Source organism: Equus quagga, chromosome 7, assembly GCF_021613505.1.
Source record: "Equus quagga isolate Etosha38 chromosome 7, UCLA_HA_Equagga_1.0, whole genome shotgun sequence".
NCBI lineage: Eukaryota > Metazoa > Chordata > Mammalia > Perissodactyla > Equidae > Equus > Equus quagga.
Window position 1 is genome coordinate 108,935,787 of NC_060273.1, and position 18,705 is coordinate 108,954,491.

At 37.9% G+C, this 18,705-nt stretch overlaps 1 protein-coding gene and 1 pseudogene across 3 annotated transcripts in view; one reads left to right on the forward strand and one right to left on the reverse strand.

Moving 5' to 3' along the window:
• The window catches only part of GIN1 (gypsy retrotransposon integrase 1), a 31,643-nt gene extending 25,752 nt beyond the window's left edge, over positions 1-5,891 (forward strand). For 2 of the 3 annotated variants that reach the window (XM_046666035.1, XM_046666036.1), the window contains exon 8: positions 4,942-5,891. In XM_046666035.1, coding sequence (XP_046521991.1) covers positions 4,942-5,210 — 269 coding nt within the window. In that variant the 3' untranslated portion in view covers positions 5,211-5,891. The remainder of the gene's footprint in view (positions 1-4,941) is intronic. The other variant, XM_046666038.1, reaches the window with a different exon arrangement.
• An 11,112-nt stretch (positions 5,892-17,003) lies between these two features.
• Positions 17,004-18,333, reverse strand: LOC124242644 (tubulin alpha-3 chain-like; annotated as a pseudogene).
• Positions 18,334-18,705: the final 372 nt, after the last annotated feature.

Consider the following 18,705-nt stretch of genomic DNA (forward strand, 5'->3'; position numbering starts at 1 on the left):
CTCTGCAGATATTTCTTCCAGTAATAGGAAGGAAATTGCAATATTAGTACTGGTTTACATATAAGGAACCTGAGATTGATAGGTCAAATTGTTTTTTCTTGTTAACCGAAGGAAGTACCGATCTGGCCTTCCTGCGATCTAGGTCGTGATTACTATTTGGTTCTTTTGTGTTGCTCTTATTTGCAGAAATTCAAAACAAATGTGATTTCTGCCATCTTTTCTTCAGTATCATATATTTTCCTGAAAATGTTCACCTCAGGAGCTGATTTTAAATAGTCCTTGAACTGAATTTAAGGCAAACAAAATGTGTTCCAATAAGCATCCCGTTTTTTTATTTGACGTAAATTTGGATGAACTTTAGCCAAAAGAACTATGAGTTTGTCTGTCTGTGCTTGTCAGTGCTACTCTTACCAGCCTTGAGATTTTGTAGCTGTATTAAAGACTCACTGTCCAAAGCAGATATGCTTCTGTTGCCAACTTCTTATCCATTCTTATCTAGAACATGCTGTGGAGAGAGCACATTCAGTACTAGGTCTGTAATTTTCTCATTGCTATGTTAGGCAGGCCTGTTTGTCATTTTGTCTAGTTTAATGCCAGGCACCTTTTCAGGACGATTTTAACAAGAAATTTTATGGCATACCATAGTGTCTCTTTGCAATCATAATGTTCCCCTTTGAAAGGAAAAATGTTATTGACCCATTATTGTATCTGACGTAGATTTTGAGTAGTTTGATGTGTGTGTGTGTTTGTTTTGTTTTGGGTAGGAGTTATTGTGGTAGATTTGTGTCTGCCTCCTGTAAAGGTTTGAGTCTGATTTTCCTTCACAGAAAAACAAGTGAAATGTTTTTCATTATTTTGTAAGTTTTCTATTGCTGCCATAACATTACCACAAATGTAGTGACTTAAAACAACACAAGTTTATCATCTTACAGTTCTGCAGCTTGGAAGTCCAGCATAGGTCTCACTGGACTAAAATCAAGGCATTGGCAGGGCCGTGTTCCTTTTGGAAGCTCTGGAAAAGAATCTGATTCCTTGCCTTTTACACCTTCTAGAGGCTGCTCACATTGCTCGGCTTGTGGCCCTCTTCCTCTGTCTTCAAAGCCAGCAGTGGCGGATAGAGTCCTTCTCACAGCGTGTCTCCCCAACTTCCTCTTCTTCTTCTCTCTTCCATATTTAAGGACCCTTGTCCTTGGGCCTACCCAGATAATCTCCCTATTTTAAGGTCAGCTAGTTAGCAACCTTAATTCCATCACTACCCCAATTCTCCTTTGCCATGTAAGATGACTTATTCCCAGGTTCCAGGGGTTAGTACATGGACGTCTTTAGGGGACCATTATGCTGCCTACCACAGTTATGGTCCACATGCATGAAACAAAACAAAGCTTAGTCCTATATTATCCAGCCCGTGATCTTGGCTTTATTATTAATATAGTTTAGACAAAGAGCCTCCCTTTGGCCTCGTAGTTATCTAATCTCTAAACTAATAATTCAGTTCTCTGTTAGTATTGGTTACCTCTTATAATGACAATTATATAGTATCAAGTTATAGTTATTAGTTGTTATTTTATCATGAGAAAGGATGTACTAGTGTGGCAACACATTCTGATAGTTTTAGGATTATCAGGCCATACATAGGATTACTCTAGTGACCCGCCTGCAGAGTAAGAAAACTAAGAATTCTGAAACTTTGTACTTTTCTTTCTATTTGAAGAAATAAATTAATCTAAATCAGACTTTTCTGAGGCTTTGATTTTAACTTTTCTCCGTAGGGAAATTTAAAAATGTATTTCTCAATGTCATTATTTTACTCCTTAAAACTACAGAAGGAGAAGTATGTCTTTAAACTGCTGAAAAAATTTCCTGTAATGTCTTGAAAATATCTCCATTTTTAGGAAAGTAAAAACTTAATTCATGCCTGAGTGGTTAAGTTTACACACTCCGCTTCAGAGTCCCAGGGTTTCGTCGGTTCGGATCCTGGGTGTGTACCTAGCACCACTCCTCAAGCCATGCTGAGGCGGTGTCCCACATAGCAGAACCAGAAGGACCTACAAATAGAATATACAACCATGTACTGGTGGGCTTTGGGGAGAAGAAGAAGAAAAATAAAAAGATTAGCAACAAATGTTAGCTCAGGGTCAATCTTAAAAAAAAAAAATTATTCCATCTGGTCAAAACTGAAATAGTACTTTCATCAAACAGATGTCATAGTCATAACTAAATCAATAGAATGAGAAAAGAAAAATACTTCAGTAAAGTCTATAGTGTAATGTGACTGAGTGGAGAAGTCCTTTAATATGGTGTTGGTTTACCTCTGTCATAATCTGTCTTGAGGGCAAAAAATCTGTCTTGTTCTTTTCTATATGTCTAACTCAGAATTAATCTGAATCAGTACTGTCCTATAAATGTATAATACAAAACTTATGTAATATATAATTTTAAATTTTCTAGTATCCACACTAAAAAATTACAAATAGTTGAAAATAACTCTAATAATATATTTTATATAAGCCAGTGTATCTAAAATATTATCTCAACATGTACATTAGGCCTCAAGAATCTTTTTTCTGGTTTTCTTTGGTTTTTTGTGCTTTTTTGACGTTAAAGAGCATTTCTCTTTCTTCCAGCATTTACTGGACCGTAGTAGGAGTTAAAACATATTTGACCTTTCTGAATGAATGAGAATTTTGTTTTTTTCTACACAATCAATGCTTGAAATCTCCAGAGTAATTTTCCATTGCATATAAAGTAATTTGTGTAGAATTTGCCCTCTATGGTTTTATTATAATAAAGTACTTTAAAGTTTATCACTCATTTAAAAGAAAAAGTATGTGTGTGTATATACTCAGATATATATGTGTGTATAAATACACTTATATAGAAGCTCTCCTCTTACAAATGAGGTTGGTAAAGTCCATTTGTTTCTAAGTCCCTTGTAACTAGAAGATTCTTAAGCTCCAGGTCTGTGAATGCATTTCCAGCAAATAAAAATGGTAACTTCTAAGAGCTTTACATATATGCATATTTTCCCAGTTGATATATGTTTCCTGGACATATTTTTCTAAAATAGACCTGCTTCATCTGTTTGGAAAAAAAATTTTGAGATAGAAAACTTCCTTCATCAAAAATCTCTGTAAGAATATTTGGAAATACCTTAAGTGCTGTGGTACGTGCTGTCACGGATACTTTGCAGCATTGTTCAGGCCTTGAATCTATGGACTTCTCCATGGCTTATTAGAAAAATTTCATCAGCAACACTTTCACCATACCTAACCTTTTTAAGTTCACTTATAAACTACTACCTAGCATTCTCCGGTATTAACAGGCCAACAGCAAACTTTGGTGTTAAAAGTCTAGCAACACATTCGAAAAGTATTTCAATTTCATTGACCATTTCTCTTCCTTCTTGCTGCTATTGCACATAGCACTTCTCATGGGCTACATGATTTTTCTTTATCTTTCATAATTATGCCTCTTGTCCAGCAATTCATCCCATACTAACATAACAAAATTCATTGTCTTACCACCTTCAATTATCCATATTTTTATTTCTGTCATAAATATGTGTATTTCTTAACAGCATTTTCAATGTAGTTATTACTTTTGCATTCATAAGAATTGCTGGGATTAAACTTAGAAAACTTCTCAAAACTAAAATACCAAGAATACTTTGTCTGATGAAGAACCAAATAGGCAAAACTAAATGTCCTCACAAGCCCGAGTCCACTTGTGCCATCTGTTGGTAGAGAGCATAGCTTGGATTCATCTAGTGAAGTCTGTAAATTGAAAGTTCTTAAATGTATAAAATTCTGGGAGTGGAATAGGCCCAAGTGAGCTTTTCACATAGTATGAGGATGGCTAGAGTTGGCTCATGTTCCAGAATATTTGTCTGCTCTGAGAAACTTTCATTGATCTCCAATTTAAATGGGCAATTAATCTTCCTTTTGTTAATTCTCGAACTAAAATTTGAGGACTCTTTAAGCTATTAAAATCTTCAAGAAAATCTGTTAATGTTTTGGGAGAAAATCCAGAAAGAGAAGGCAGGATCCAGGAGGTTAATCAGCTGTGGTGGAAGAGTTCCTTGTAATGAATTAAATGTCAGGTAGGGAGGAATCCTTTTATCTACATTAACCTTTATTTATAAAGATGCTACTGCTTTATCAGTTTAACATTCACTTTGAGCATTTTTTTTCCTTGTAGTGATGATAAATTTGCTCAAAATAGAATAAAATGCTGACAAGAGAAATTTCTTGTCAATATTTCAGTATGGAGTTAGCTACACCTTACAAGTTTATAAGTATTTTGTATTAAGTTAGACTTAAATAAGCTGAGCTTTTAAAACTACTTTACTGCAGCCTACCTGCTTACACATTCCTATCATATAAGACTGATTCTAGAAACTTTATCTTCATTTTAGTTTATGACTTTATATTGTAACAATTTGACATTATTGTCCTAATATGGGTTCTATAAAGATTGGAAAATTATCTAAAGTTGTAAATGTAAGGATTCAGTAATTCTTTTGTTAAAATATTTTTTAAGACCCCATTAATTCACCCAAAAATGCTTTGCAAAAGCATATTTAAGGATACCAACATTAAAAATATAGTTTTATAACTTTGTTTTTAATCTATACCATAATCCTGAGCCCCTTCCTTGCCCACACCTACCAAAGACAGGTCAAAGAAACAGGAAAACTTGACTCTTTTAAAATCCTTGGTCTTTCCTGAATTCTATATATATGTACTGTCAAGCTTATATATCATTTTACTTATTCTTTGGCATGTATATTTATTTAGTAGATAGGAGAACCCACCAGAAGTTAAACTTGATGGTTAATTTTTATTACTTGGAATTTTGTTCCACATTTAACATTGTTTAATTCTTTTTAATGATGTTTGATTATAATTCTAAAAGGCAAACTTATGATGTTTCTTCTTTCAGACAGTCTTTATCTCCTGCAAGGTTCAGTAGTGGCAGATCATGACTACATTGGATTGCCTGAAATTCCAGTTGGAGCATACCAAGCCAGTATTCTGGTAGAAGATGCAACTATTGGTGTAGTCGAGAATGAATTACTGACATCAAGCAAGGATCGTGAACTACTAGAATACAGAAATGCCAAAATCTCTCCATTGATAGAGGATCATAGTACTCTTGAAAAGCAGACTTTCAGTCTTTTGGACTCTTCAAACCTTGAGTACTTAACTTAGCAAATAACGAAATTCATTTAAAGTTCTTCTTTAGAATTATAACTCCTTGAATCTTGATATCTTTTCCATTAAAAAAGGTTGTATAGAAGACGTATCTTTACACACTCTTAGTGACAAATCCTAAAGGTTTATTTTATAACTATTTATTTATGTAAAGTTGTGCCACGTTTGAATGTCAGTGCATATATATAAAGGCAAAGGAAGTATATAATATATAGAATTTACTTTTTCTTCTAAAAAGAGAACAGGCAAAGCATGCTTGCTTCTTAAGAAGTAAACTAAATTCCAGCTCAGAACTCTCAAATCTTTGTGTGGTATTGATCCATGTTTTCAGTTTTAATTTTTTTTTAATATTCCCCCCTTTTAAAAAATAAGTTTGAACTACCTAGAATGAGATTAATAAATATTTATTAAACCATAACAATGAATTAAGTGAAACTTCTTTGTATCATTGAAACTTCTAAACACAGTATTGTAGGAAAATATTTAGAGTTGTTTAATGAGGTCTTACAGGATACTGGTACTTTTACCTTGTTGGACAGGCGTAGGATTAGAATCTGAAACTGTATGTTCGTTTGAAAACATTTGTGCATTTCCATAATATGTATTAAAGCCAAAAGCATCCATTAATAAGATTTTTTCTGCAATCATAAAAAAGTAAATAACGATAAAATAATGTCAAAGATTTTCAACTATAATTCCTATGATATGTTTATCTTCATTCAACAATATTTGTTATAAAGCACTTTGAAGCATACCGTGGGAAAATCAAAAGATGAGTCAGATGTGTGCCTCATCCTCATGAGGGACTTACAGTCTGGTGAGGAATATAGACCATATAAGCCATGTACAATGCAAACAAGAAGTTACTTGCTACATTCCATAAGAGAAGGACAAATAATGTACTTAAGGAGGCAAAAAAGAAAGGTTGTTTATGAATAGGAAACTTAGGTTTATGCTTATGGAAGAAGGATCATTTGAGTTTGACCTTGAAGAATGTATAGGATTTGGTGAAAGAGTACAAAAGAATTAGAGGAGAAGAAATGCAGAGAAACAGAAGAGTATTGTAATGATTCACAAAAGGGCAGGGATTTTTGTTGTCCACAGTGCCTCGGGCGTAAAGTGAAGTAGTGAGGAACAGATCAGGCTGAAAAGGGAAGGAGGAAACATTGAAGGGCTTTGAATAGGATTATGGGTTGAATTGTTTCCCTCCCTCAAATTCATAAGTTGAAGTCCTAACCTGTAATACATCAGAATGTGACCTTATTTGGAAATAAGATTATTGCAGATACTAACGTTAGTTAAGGTGAGATCGCAGTGGATTAGAGTGGGGCCCTAATTCAGTATGACTCATGTCCTTATGAAAGGGACAGATTTGGACACAGACTCAGGGAGAATGCCATGTGAAGATGAAGGCAGAAATTGGGGTGATTCTTCTGTAAGCCAAGGAATGCCAAAGATTACCAACAAACCACGGAAACTGTGAGTGAGGCGTGGAACAGATCCTTTCTCACAGCCCTCAGAAGGAACCAACCCTGTCAGCACCTTCGTCTCAGATTTGGAGTCTCGAGAACTGTGAGAGAGTAAGTGTCTTTTGTTTAAACCACCACATTTGTAGCATTTTGTTACAGCAGCTCTAGCAAAGGGCTAAATTATTTTTTATTTTCTGAGAGCTATTGGAGGTCTTTGTATAGGTGTCATGATCAGAACTTGTTTTAGGAAATTTAACGTGGCAGCTAGTAAAGAATTGATTGAAGATGAGGGAAGAAAAACATGAGGATTAGTTGATAGGATTTGCAGCGATGATGAGTAATAGAAACCTGAACTATTCTGGGAGCCTTAGTAATGAATGGAGCATATCTTAAGATCTACAGAGTATCTCACATATTTTATGTGTCAACCATACTGAACAGTGAGCGTGATACTGAAAATGGAGACCCATATTACAATTACTAATTTAAGAAGAAAGATTTAAATTATGTTTGATGTAGGCTAAGTGATAGTGATTGGGGGAAAGAAATCAATCTAGGACCTTGTCTTATACCACAGACCACATAAATCCAGGTAGAATTCCAGAAAGAAACCTTAAGAAAGCATGGTTGTCTCAAACAGTGATACCTATCTTGCTTCCATCAGCAGGACAAAGTTCATGATGGAGTCATTTTGGACGCTCTCTTTGGTAAATATAAGTAGTAATTGTCCTTTTCTTAGCTCAAGTGAAGTAACTTTCAATGATTATCTGACTCAAAATCAGCCTCTTTCCGTTATAAGAGGATAATTAGTGAGTCATTTTAGAATGACAATTTCTAAGCATTTTTTTAAAAATTCTGCCTCTCCTAAATAATTTCTCATCAAACAGACCTTTATCCTGTGTGCATCAGTAATGTTGGGCTATGCTGTGCTGGGTCTACAAACAATCCTCAAATCTTAGTGGCTTGAAACAACAGCGAATCCTCTTGGTTCATTAAGGGCTTGGTTCCATTTTCATGCTCCCTCCAAGATGCAGGCTGAGGGAGCCTCACCCTGCCACCATGGCAAGGGGAGAAGATGGTGCACTGAGCACCAGCTCTGAAGAGACTTGCTGTGAAGTTATGCACATCCTTCCCACTCACATTATAATGGTCAAACCTAGTCACACACTGCTCATGGGTATGGGTTTCTTTTTGTGGTGATGACAATATTCTCAAGTTAGTGATGATGGTTGCATAACTCTGAAAATACTAAAATCCACTGAATTGTAAACTTTAAAAGGGTGAATTTTATAGTTTGAGAATCATCTCAATAAAACTGTCATAAAAAGAGTCTAAACCAAAGCTTACCAAAAAAACTAGCCACATAGCCACGCCTAAAACCAAAGGACAGGAAGTACCATCCTACTATATTCCTCGAAGGAGGAAAAGCAAAACATTGGTGGATAGCTGTAATAGCTGCCGTTTTCACCTTTGTTTGCAAGTTCTGTTCTAGGCCATGTATGATGAAAGTTATTTTTACTTCCTGATAAATATCCAGTATAAGCTATTCAAATAAAATGCTGATTTTATTACTGAAATCTCAGGATTCTAATGTAGAGATTCCACATACAGATTTTAAGTAAACAAATACAGAAAATACCCACCAATTATATACACACTCATAGTCCTGTCTTTAATGTTTGCAGGACCCAGTCAAGAGCAAAAATGAAAGTCCACATGCCATATACCTAAATATTTAAAAGGTGTAAATCAAGCTAACAAGCTATTCCTGCCTCAGCAAATACACCTTCTTAAGTTTACTAGAATTCTTGGACTTCTCAAGCTTTTAAGTTTGGGCAAAGTGGGGAGAGCTGGTCTCAGAGAGCCCTCTGTGTCCCAACGCCATCCTCTCCCAAGAACAACCTACCCCGGCTCGTGTAGACACACCCCTTCCCAGCTCAGGCCTTTGCAATGTGCTCTCCAGCTTTCTGTCCACCCTCCTGGGGCAGACCAGGAAGGCTTGGAAGAAGTTCTCCAGGGGAGGAAGGGCATGTCCATGGGCCTTGTGGTCTTCTCACCCTGCAGGGAGGGACATATGCTTTAGTGAGACCTTCACCTTCAAGCAAAGGGTCCAGAGTGGGTCCCTCTTGCCTGGATTTAAGGGAGATTTTCTATAAGATAAGTGTATAGTAAAATTTGGACCCAAAAAATCCAGACATGTCTTTATGAGGTTTTGTATGCCATCTTGTGGTATTTTTATGAACAGTTAAAATATGACACAAAAGGAAATTGAGATGCTGAAATACACAATAAAGAAAAAATACATTTTGAATAGTTTCCTGGTTTGAAAAGTTATTTTTAAATATCATGATTAACATTTCAAGTGTAAAATTTTCTTACATTACCATCTAAAAAAAAGTAAGATTTATAAAAGAAAACTTATTACATGTTTGGCTATGGGATTGATTCATATACTCAACATGTATTAAACACCTACTGTGTCCCAGGTCCTGTTCTGGCACTGAGGTTACATTAGTGAGAGACAGAAATCCCTGCCCTCCTAGAGTTTACGTTCAATAGGGTGGTGGAATAGTGACCGCTAATTCATAATGACTACATTTCTTTACTTACATCCAATCTTAAAGTCTCATTGATAGCCTTTTGCACAGACATCTTGTTAGGATCCCTACCTCAAGCTTTGAAAAGCATGAGTATTCTGTTCCACTTTTTTGACTGTGTAGAAAGTTGTAACGTTTCATTCAGAGGTCTAAAAAGGACTGGGTCACTTCCAGTTGGAGTTTCTAATCATTATAATTAATAATTAAAAACCAAAATAAGCATTTAAAAAGCAAACTCGTTTCCTACGAATGCATTTATTTGAAAGGGAAATACTGGCTCTGTGTAGTGCTGCAGCTGATATTTAGCAGGCGAAGATCAGTTCAATGCCATCAAACTAAAAAGTATCTAAATTGGCAGTTTGCCCTGAGCTTGAGGCTTAAGGCAGATGATTCTTCTGCTTCTTCTAACCCTTCGACGTCCTCCTAACCTCCTTCCTTACTTCCTCACCCCGTCCATGCCACCTCCTTTGTGTACCCACCCACAATCTTGTTTAAAAGTTAAGGAGCACTGGATCCAGGGGACTTCCTTTTCTGACCACGTCATTGTCCAAACTTTGAAGGTCCTTGTGAGGAGCAAACCATGAAGAGAGCCATTTCCTTGGCCTGCTGGGTAGCTGGAGGAGACCAAATAGCTGATGACAAGCTCACTCCTCTCCTCTACATCCCAATGAAGCTCACTCTCTTAGTTCTGAAAGACGAAGCCCTAGAAATTGAAGTGGAGAATGGAGGAGAAACCAAAGGAAAAGGACTCTGACTTCTCTCCTTCCCCTCTACCATTTTCATATGGTAGTGGAGAGAAAAATACAAAAAGATGGGTCTCTTCTTCCAATAGAATGTTTTCCTATTGCATAGTAATGTATATATCACAGTCTACAGTCTCTGGGCAGTATTTTATTCTCGGTTTTTGCTCTTTCCGTTTAGAATTCCATCCTGACAAATATACACATATATTATTCATTTTTCAATTTTATTTGGTAAATAAACAGTGATAAAATAATCATAGTGGTGGTTTATATGACTCAGTCACAGCCAGAAGCAAATCAGTGGCAAATCTTCCTAGGCTTTGAGAATAGGACTTAGAGTCAGTCCCCTATTAAGCCATACTGATCACAGACTATGTTTAATAATCACTCATTTTACCTGAGCTAGATAATGTGTTATGGGTTAAAGGGCTAATGGTTTCTTTTTATGTAACATGAAAAGGAATAAAATCCAGAATACATTAAAAAAAAAAAAGCCTATAACTCAACACACAAAAAGATAACTCAATTTAAAAATAGGCAAAGGACTTGATTATATATTCCTCCAAAGAAGATCTACAAATGGCCAATAAGCACATGAAAAGATACTCAACACCATTCGTCATTAGGGAAATGCAAATTAAAACCGCAATGAGATACTACTTCACATCGACTAGAATGGCTCTAACAAAAAAAAACCCAGAAAAATAACTAGTGTTGGTGAGAATGTGGAGAAGTTGGAAACCCTCGTACATTGCTGATAGGAGTGTAAAATCCTGTGGCCACTATGGAAAACAGTTTGGCTGTTCCTCAAAAAGCTAAACACAGAATTACCATATGACCCAGCAATTCCACTCCTAGGTATATACCCAAAGGAACTGAAAGCAGGGACTGAAATAGATACTTATACATCAACGTTTATAGTAGGATTATTCACAACAGCCAAAAGGTGGAAACAACTTAAGTGTCCATCAACAGATGAATGGATAACAAAATGTGGTATATACATATGGTAGAATATTTTTCGGCCATCAAAAGGAACGAAGTTCTGAATGATGCTACAACATAATCGAACCTTGAAGACATTATGCTAAGTGAAATAAATCACACACAAAAGGACAAATATTGTATGATTTCACTTATATGAAACATCTAGACTAGGCAAATCATAGAGACAGAAAGTAGATTAGTGGTTACCAGGGCCTAGAGGAAGGGAAATTGGGAGTTAATTCTTAATGGTTGCAAATTTTCTGTTTGAAGTAATGAAAAGTTTTGGAACTAGATAGTGGTGATGGTTGCACAACATTGTGAATGTAATTAGTGTCACTACTGTACACTTCAAATGGTTAAAATGGCAACTTTTATGTTTTTTATATATATATTTATTTACCACAATTTTTAAGACAATGTAATATACCAAAAACTCTTGTTATTCACTTTAAAGAGGTGAATTGTATGGTATGTGAGTTATATCTCAATAGAGCTGTTTAAAAAAATTTGTGGGATGCAGCTCAAATTGTGCTTACAGGAAAATTCATGACTTACGCGCTCCCATTGGAAAAAAAATAAAGGTTATAAAGTAATGAGCTAAGTATCCAATTTAATGTGATATAAAAAGAACAAGTGAATAAGCCCAAAGAAAATAGATTTGAAATCGTTAAGATAATAGAAATTAATGGAATAGAAAATAAACATAAAATGACCTGATGAACTGAACCAAAAGTTGCTTATTTGAAAACACTAATAAATTGAGACTAATCTAGCAAGCCTAATAAAAAAAATAAACCTAAAGAATTTATAAATAAACAATATTGTGATATAAAAAGCATCAGAACCACATATATGCAGATATTTAAAAGACAGAATATTACTTTATTCCAATAAGTTTGAAAGCTTAATAAAATGGATACATTCTAGATAAATTTAACCTGTAAAAGTGGTTCAAGAAAAGACAATAAGCCAGATGATTTCGTCAAACATTTATAACAAAATTTAAGGAATATCTAATTTTAATCTTACACAAATTATTCCTAGTGTAGAAACGGAGGAACACTCCTTAAATCTTGTCATCAGGGTGGCGTAATCTTGATAGCAAAATCTGCAAAGGATAGAATGAGAAAGGAAAACAAAAGATCATTCTCTCATGAACACAAAGACCTAAAAGGAAAATTATCAAACTGAATCCAGCGGCCGAGAACAATATTCTTTATAACCAAATTGAGTGGATCTCAAAAATGCAAGTTTGATTTAATGTTAGAAAAGCAATCATACAATTAACAACTACAATTCTGAGATCTGACGAGAAAGAAATAAAACACACAAAACAGTTTTAACTGAAGACAATTTAAGGAACTGTTTAAGGAAAGATTAATGGAACCCACAAGGGATGGTGGGACATTTGGTGACCAGCAACAGCCAGAAACCTCTAGGCCTGAAGGGGCAAGGAGAGGAAATGCCCAGTGAGAGATGGGATTATGGAAGAGGGTTTAACCATCAGTATTTGTAGCCATAGAGGAATGCAACCTCTGCCAGAACCATAACAGTTCAGAACTGTGACAACTGCTGCCCAAACCGTGACCAATGGGGAGTACCACCCTCCCATCTCCCGCCAATGCCTCTCATTTCAGCCCCCATGGGAAGCCTGGGGCAAGGGAGCTTCGGGATGCAAGCAGTAAAGATCAGCATCCTAGGAAACAGAGCAGAAAAGGGCAGAGAAGGGATTTGGGGGGGCGGGGGGGGCGGCAAGTCGAAAATAGCAAAACCATATGATCAGATGTTAAAAAATAAGTTACATAATCATCTAGTTGGCAAATGTTTTCTGCCAAGAGCTATCTAGATAGTAAATATTTTCAGCTTTGCAGGCCATACAGTTTCTGTTGGAACTTACACAATTCTGCCATTGCTGTGTGAAAGCAGCTATATATACTAAGCAAATGGGTGTGGTTGTTTTCCAATAAACTTGTATTTACAAAAGTAAAAATTGTTGTTTGGATCTGGCCTGTGGGAGCCGTAGCTCATCAATCCTTGATCTAGTAGATACAGAAAAATATTTGCTGTATGTTAACATTCATTTGAAATTTTTAAAAAATCAACTCTTGACAAACTCAGGAGGGTATTTCCTTTTCCTGATAAAGTGTACGTGATTAAGGAAAAAAATCTATGGTAAGCATTTACACTTAATGAAGAAAACATTGAAAGTATTCTCTTTAAGATCATGAGCAAGACAAGTATCACTGCTATTATACTGGAGGCTCTAGGCAGCATATTAAGACAAGACGAGGGAGTCATAAGAATTAGAAAACTGATCTTATCTTCAATAGTTATAATTGTCCACATAAAGAACTAATATAAATCAGTATGAACAAAGATAATATAAAAACGGGCAAAAGTCTTGAATGGGTGCTTAATAAAAGAGAAAAGCCAAATGGCTCCTGCAAATATCTTTTACTTACCCCTGTATACCAACTCTCCATTCTTCTTCACTCTGTGCTCTGCCAAGGATCCTGGCTTCTGTGGACTAACATCAGCAGGGTTCCCATTCCTTCTGACTTCTAGTGGGATTTGGCCAATGGAGATTCCTGGCAGAAGATCAGAAGGAGGAAGGAAAATGAAGTTGAGATATTTGTTCTCGTTGTTCCCTTCCTCACTGTGGTGGTTTTCTTTCAACCAAAGACCCTGCTTTACAAGACTCTATTCTTCTGGGTTTCCAGTAATTTCTCCCTCTTCTTGTCCTTTTGGATCTAGGAATGGAAACAGCTCTATTGCTGACAGTCTGGGTCCTCCTACACCCCATATACTTGGTCCCTTTGATTATCCTAACTTGTCATTTCTTCCTTCTTGGAATCCTGATACAGCCAATAAACATATTAAAATATGCCCAATCTCATTAATAGCCAGAAAAAAATACAAACTAAAATCATTATTAGAGGTGATTTAAACCCTACCAGATAGGGAATAATTAGAGATATTAGCAAGGATATAGAGAAGACAATATAGTTATACATTATTGGTAAGTGTATAAATTGATAGAACTATTTTGGAAAAACAATTTAACATTATATAGCAAAGTTGAAGATGCACCAGCCTATAATCCAGTAATTTTGCACCAGGTTCAAGAATATGTTTATAGGAGGAGTTTTTGTAATAGCAAAACATTGGAGTCAAAATAGATATCAATAGATAGTATCATATTCATACAATGGAATACTATATAGCAGTTAAAATGAATAAATTCCAGCTACAAAAAGAACCAAAAAGCATGGATGAATTCAGGAACACAATAGGGAGCAGAAAAATCAACTTATGGAGGAAGGTAACACGTGGGCAAAGTTTTGAAGAAAGTGAGAAAAGGACCCATGTGTCTACCTCAGGGAAGAGCATTCCAGAGAGAAGAAACAGCAAGTGCAAAGGTGATGAAGTGTTTCTGTGTCTGGTGTTTTGAGGAATAGTAAGGGACCCAGGATACTGAAAACACAGTTAAGAGGAATATAAGGAGATCAGAGAGGTAAGGGGTAGAATAAATTGTTTCAGGCCTTGTAGGCCATTGTATGGACCCTGTTTTTAGTCTGAATAACATTCAAGCTCACTGAAGATATTTGAGAAGAGTGACATGATCTGATTTGTTTTGTTAGATAATCGCTCTGGAAGCTGGAACGAGAACGGACTGAGAAAGGGCAGTGGAGGACTCGTTAGGAGGCTGTGGCAATACTTCAGGTGAGAGTGGATGACGGCATTGGTAGCAATAGAGGTGGTGGAACTGGTTACTATCTGTTTTATACATATATATAATTTTTTTTATTTGATGAAGATTAGCCGTGAGCTAACACTTGCTGCCAATTCTCCTCTTTTTGCTGAGGAAGACTGGCCCTGAGCCAACATCCATGCCCATCTTCCACTACTTTATATGTGGGATGCCTACCACAGCATGGCTTGCCAAGCGGTGCCATGTCCACACCTGGGAACCAAACCAGCGAACCCCATGCCTCCGAAGCGGAACGTGCGAGCTTAACCGCTGAGCCACTGGGCCGGCCCCACTATCTGTTATATTTTGAAGCTAGATTAGACAAAATTTGCTGACACTGGATGTAGGCATTTAGAGGAAGAGAGGAGTCCATGATGACTCTAAACATTTTAGGCTTGCAGACCTGGAAGAAGGAGAGAGCCGCGGCTAAGTGAGATAAGGAAGACTAGGAGGAGCGGGTTTGGAAAAGAAAAGAGAAGTCCAGGTTTGATCACGTTGAGTTTGAGAATCTTACCATACATTCAAGTGGAGGTATTCGGTAGATATTTGAATATAAGAGTCTGGAGTTCAGGGGATGCGATTTCAGTATTCATCTATGCACAGTTCAGAACTCTCCAAAATAAAACTTTAATTAATATGTTCCCTTTGGGGGAGGCCAAGGCGTTCTCTTGGCTGCAGAGATCTGCGCTTGCCGTTGACCTGCCACACTTGTTAATCATTGCTGAGGCAGCAATCCAGAGCATCTGGTGATTGATTAGACAGCCTCCGTGGCATTATTTATATTACCTGGCAGAGCAAACAGATGCTCTAGCAAGTTTCCTAGCTTTATGAATGACAACAGCAGAGCATTTGTCCCTTTTCCCCCTTTTGATGGATGTAGCTAATGCTAACAGCACATTTAAGGGACTACAAATAGAGCAGGCAAGTTCTCAAGAATTGCATTCTCATCTGCCAGTGGAAACTGAATGAGGCAGAACACGAGTCTCTGCTGTAACGTATGATTTTGCAATCACATAGTACTTTGTCTTTGCTAAGGAATTTACAATCCAATGTAATTTATATAGATTTTCTGAGGTTGTTCCAATATCACTTTCCTTGTTTTACCTCAATTGGCAATTTGAAAACTGGAGAGAGGAGCACTTTTTTTTTTCCAGAATAAGCATCAGAAATTTTTTGGAATATCTTCTATTCCACCTCACAAACTTGAAGTCGTTAGCCCGTAATTCTAAGACTTCCTTTGAATTTCTGTCAGTGAATAATAGAACCGAAAAGTCTTAGCATTGTACGTAATTTTACTAAGATACCTACATTATCAAGGTCATTGGGATAGAGGGCTTTGCTGAAGCAATATGACATTTCATTTCACTCAGAGGAAGTTGTGTTTGGTTCCAGGGGCGAAGAGTTTTATTCCAACTGTGATGTATGTCTGGAAAACTAGAGGAGACGGAGTGGGCACTGAAGGCAGTGAAGAAGCAGAAAGCTGACTATTTTCTGTTCTTCACACACACATTCAGCCCTTTCCATACTAGCTTCACATCTCTCCCTACTGGGAGGCCTTCTATCCCTCAGGTTTTGAATCTTAGAGACTGAGGCTCCCCGAGCTGAGGCTTCCTCAGAGGTAGAGCGTAGATCTACCTTAGCATGAGGGATTTATCCACGGCAAGAGGACACCACCAGGTAGGGAGATTCTACACACAATAAAAATTTTCCCATATCTGTGAGACTCTCCCTAAGCAAAGAAGGCAATGTTGCAGGACACCGTGGGGAAGGGTATACAGCTGGCCTAAGCAGGCCATCTACAGCGTGTTTTCACAAGTGTGAAGCTGGGCGATTACTTAATGAGGCCCTTAGTAGTAGTAGGAATGATTCAGTATTTGGAGGAGCCAAGACTCAATTTTGGAAGCCATGAAGGCATTTTGGGGCACAGCAGCATTATGGTCCAGCTGTGACTGGAAGTCTTCAAGCCTTGGGGATGGACGATGGTTCACCCGTCTTGAAAATCATTTTACAGTTTTTCTAAAAAGAGCTTTCTTGAGATATAATTCACATACCATAAAATTCATTCATTTAAAATGAAAATTCAATGGCTTTTAGTAGTCACAGAATTGTGATTTTAATCATTTAGTACAGAAACTTTAATTGTAAACTGCTTGAAACCAGCTGTGCTGAGGGGTGGCAGGAGAGAGGGGAACAGAGCAACACCTGTCAGCTGCACTCTCCTATTTCATACTGTATTCTGCCCATCATCTGGCCTCTGCTTCCATGGGATCTGTGCCCACCTCTTTGTAATCTTTCTCCAGGGCTGCCAGGTCCCCCAGGACCTCAGAGAAGTCTGCTTCCTCCATGACTTCCCCCATGTATCAGGGCACGAATGTTCACCTTGCATAGGTGAGATTGAACTTATGGTCCAGGCGTGCCCAGGCCTTGGTGAGGGCAGTGGTGTTGCCCAGCATACACATGGCCCACTGAATATTGCTCATGTTTCCCCCAGGGATGACAGCTGGGGGGCTGGTAGTTGATGCCCACCTTAAATCCACTTGAGCTCCAATTCACAAACTGGATGGTGTGCTTGGTCTCGATGGTGGGGACAGCCGCGTTGACATCTTCAGGACGGGTCCCCCCATACAACATGCAGCAGGCATGTACTTCCCATGGCAAGGGTCATACTTGACCATCTGGTTTGCTAGCTAGAAGTAGGCATTGGTGGTCTTGGCCGCTGACAGCTGCTTGTAGTAGACATTCTTGGTTGAGATGACCAGGCATAGGTAGCCAGGGGGAAGTAGATGTGGGGGTAGGGACCAGGTTGGTTGGGAATTCCATCAAGTCCACTTTCAGGGCCCCATCAAATCGATGGGAGGTGGTGATGGTGGACATGATCTGCCCAATCCCACAACTGAGGTCAGTGTACATGGGCCGTTGGACAACCAGGTTGTGCCCACATATGTCGTAGGTGGCTTCCTTATCTACCATGAAGGCACAGTCATAATTTTGTGTATTGTGTGAGTGGTCAGGATGGAGTTGTAGGGGGTCCACTATGGCTTTAGAAACATGGGAGACTGGGTAAATGGCAAATTTGAGCTTAGACTTTGTGCCACATTCTACCAAGTGCTGCTTCATGAGCAGAGACACAAACCCAGAGCTGGTGCTGCACTGAAGCTGTGGAAGATGAGGAAGCCTCACAGCCCCATGCAGAAATCTGCCAGTTTTTGGATCCGGTCCAGGACTAGGTCAATGATCTCCTTGCCGATGATGTAATGGCCTTTGGCATAATTATTGGCTGTATATTTCTTCCCGGTGACCATCTACTCTGAGTAGAAGAGCTGCCTATATGTCCCGTGTGCACTCTATTGACTGCGGTGGCTCCAGGTCCACAGACCCTGCTTTGGGCATGTGCTGGCTAGCCCCAATCTCCCCGAAGAATGTCTTGAAGGAGTCATCCCCACCAGCAGTGGTTTTGTCACTCGGCATTTGACCATTGGGCTAAATTCCATGTTCAAGGCAGTACAATTCCCAGGAGGCATTACCAATCTGGACTTCTACCTACCACACGTGGACAAACTTGCACTGGCGCATAGCGGTCACCACCTGACTGTGCACTGTGCTCCCACCTTCTCTCAGTCTAAAGCCAAGTGCCCAACTTTGTTGTTTATTTTTTGGTTGAACCTGATTTTAATTTACTCTTATTTCTTAAAATGGCAATAGATTAACAAAATATGCAAATGATTTTGAATAACACTATATATGTTTATTTTTTGCCTCCTAAAGTGCTCATGTTAAAAAATAGCTAAACAATTTCATGATTTCCTGTTCTCTGGTTAGAGAATAGTGACTCTGTCAGCGGAGAGGACATAGATACTGTCAGTATCTGACACATGACGTTCCAGAAATTTTCAAATACCTAGAAGCTTGGCATGATGCAGAAAAAAAATTGGATGACTAGCAGCA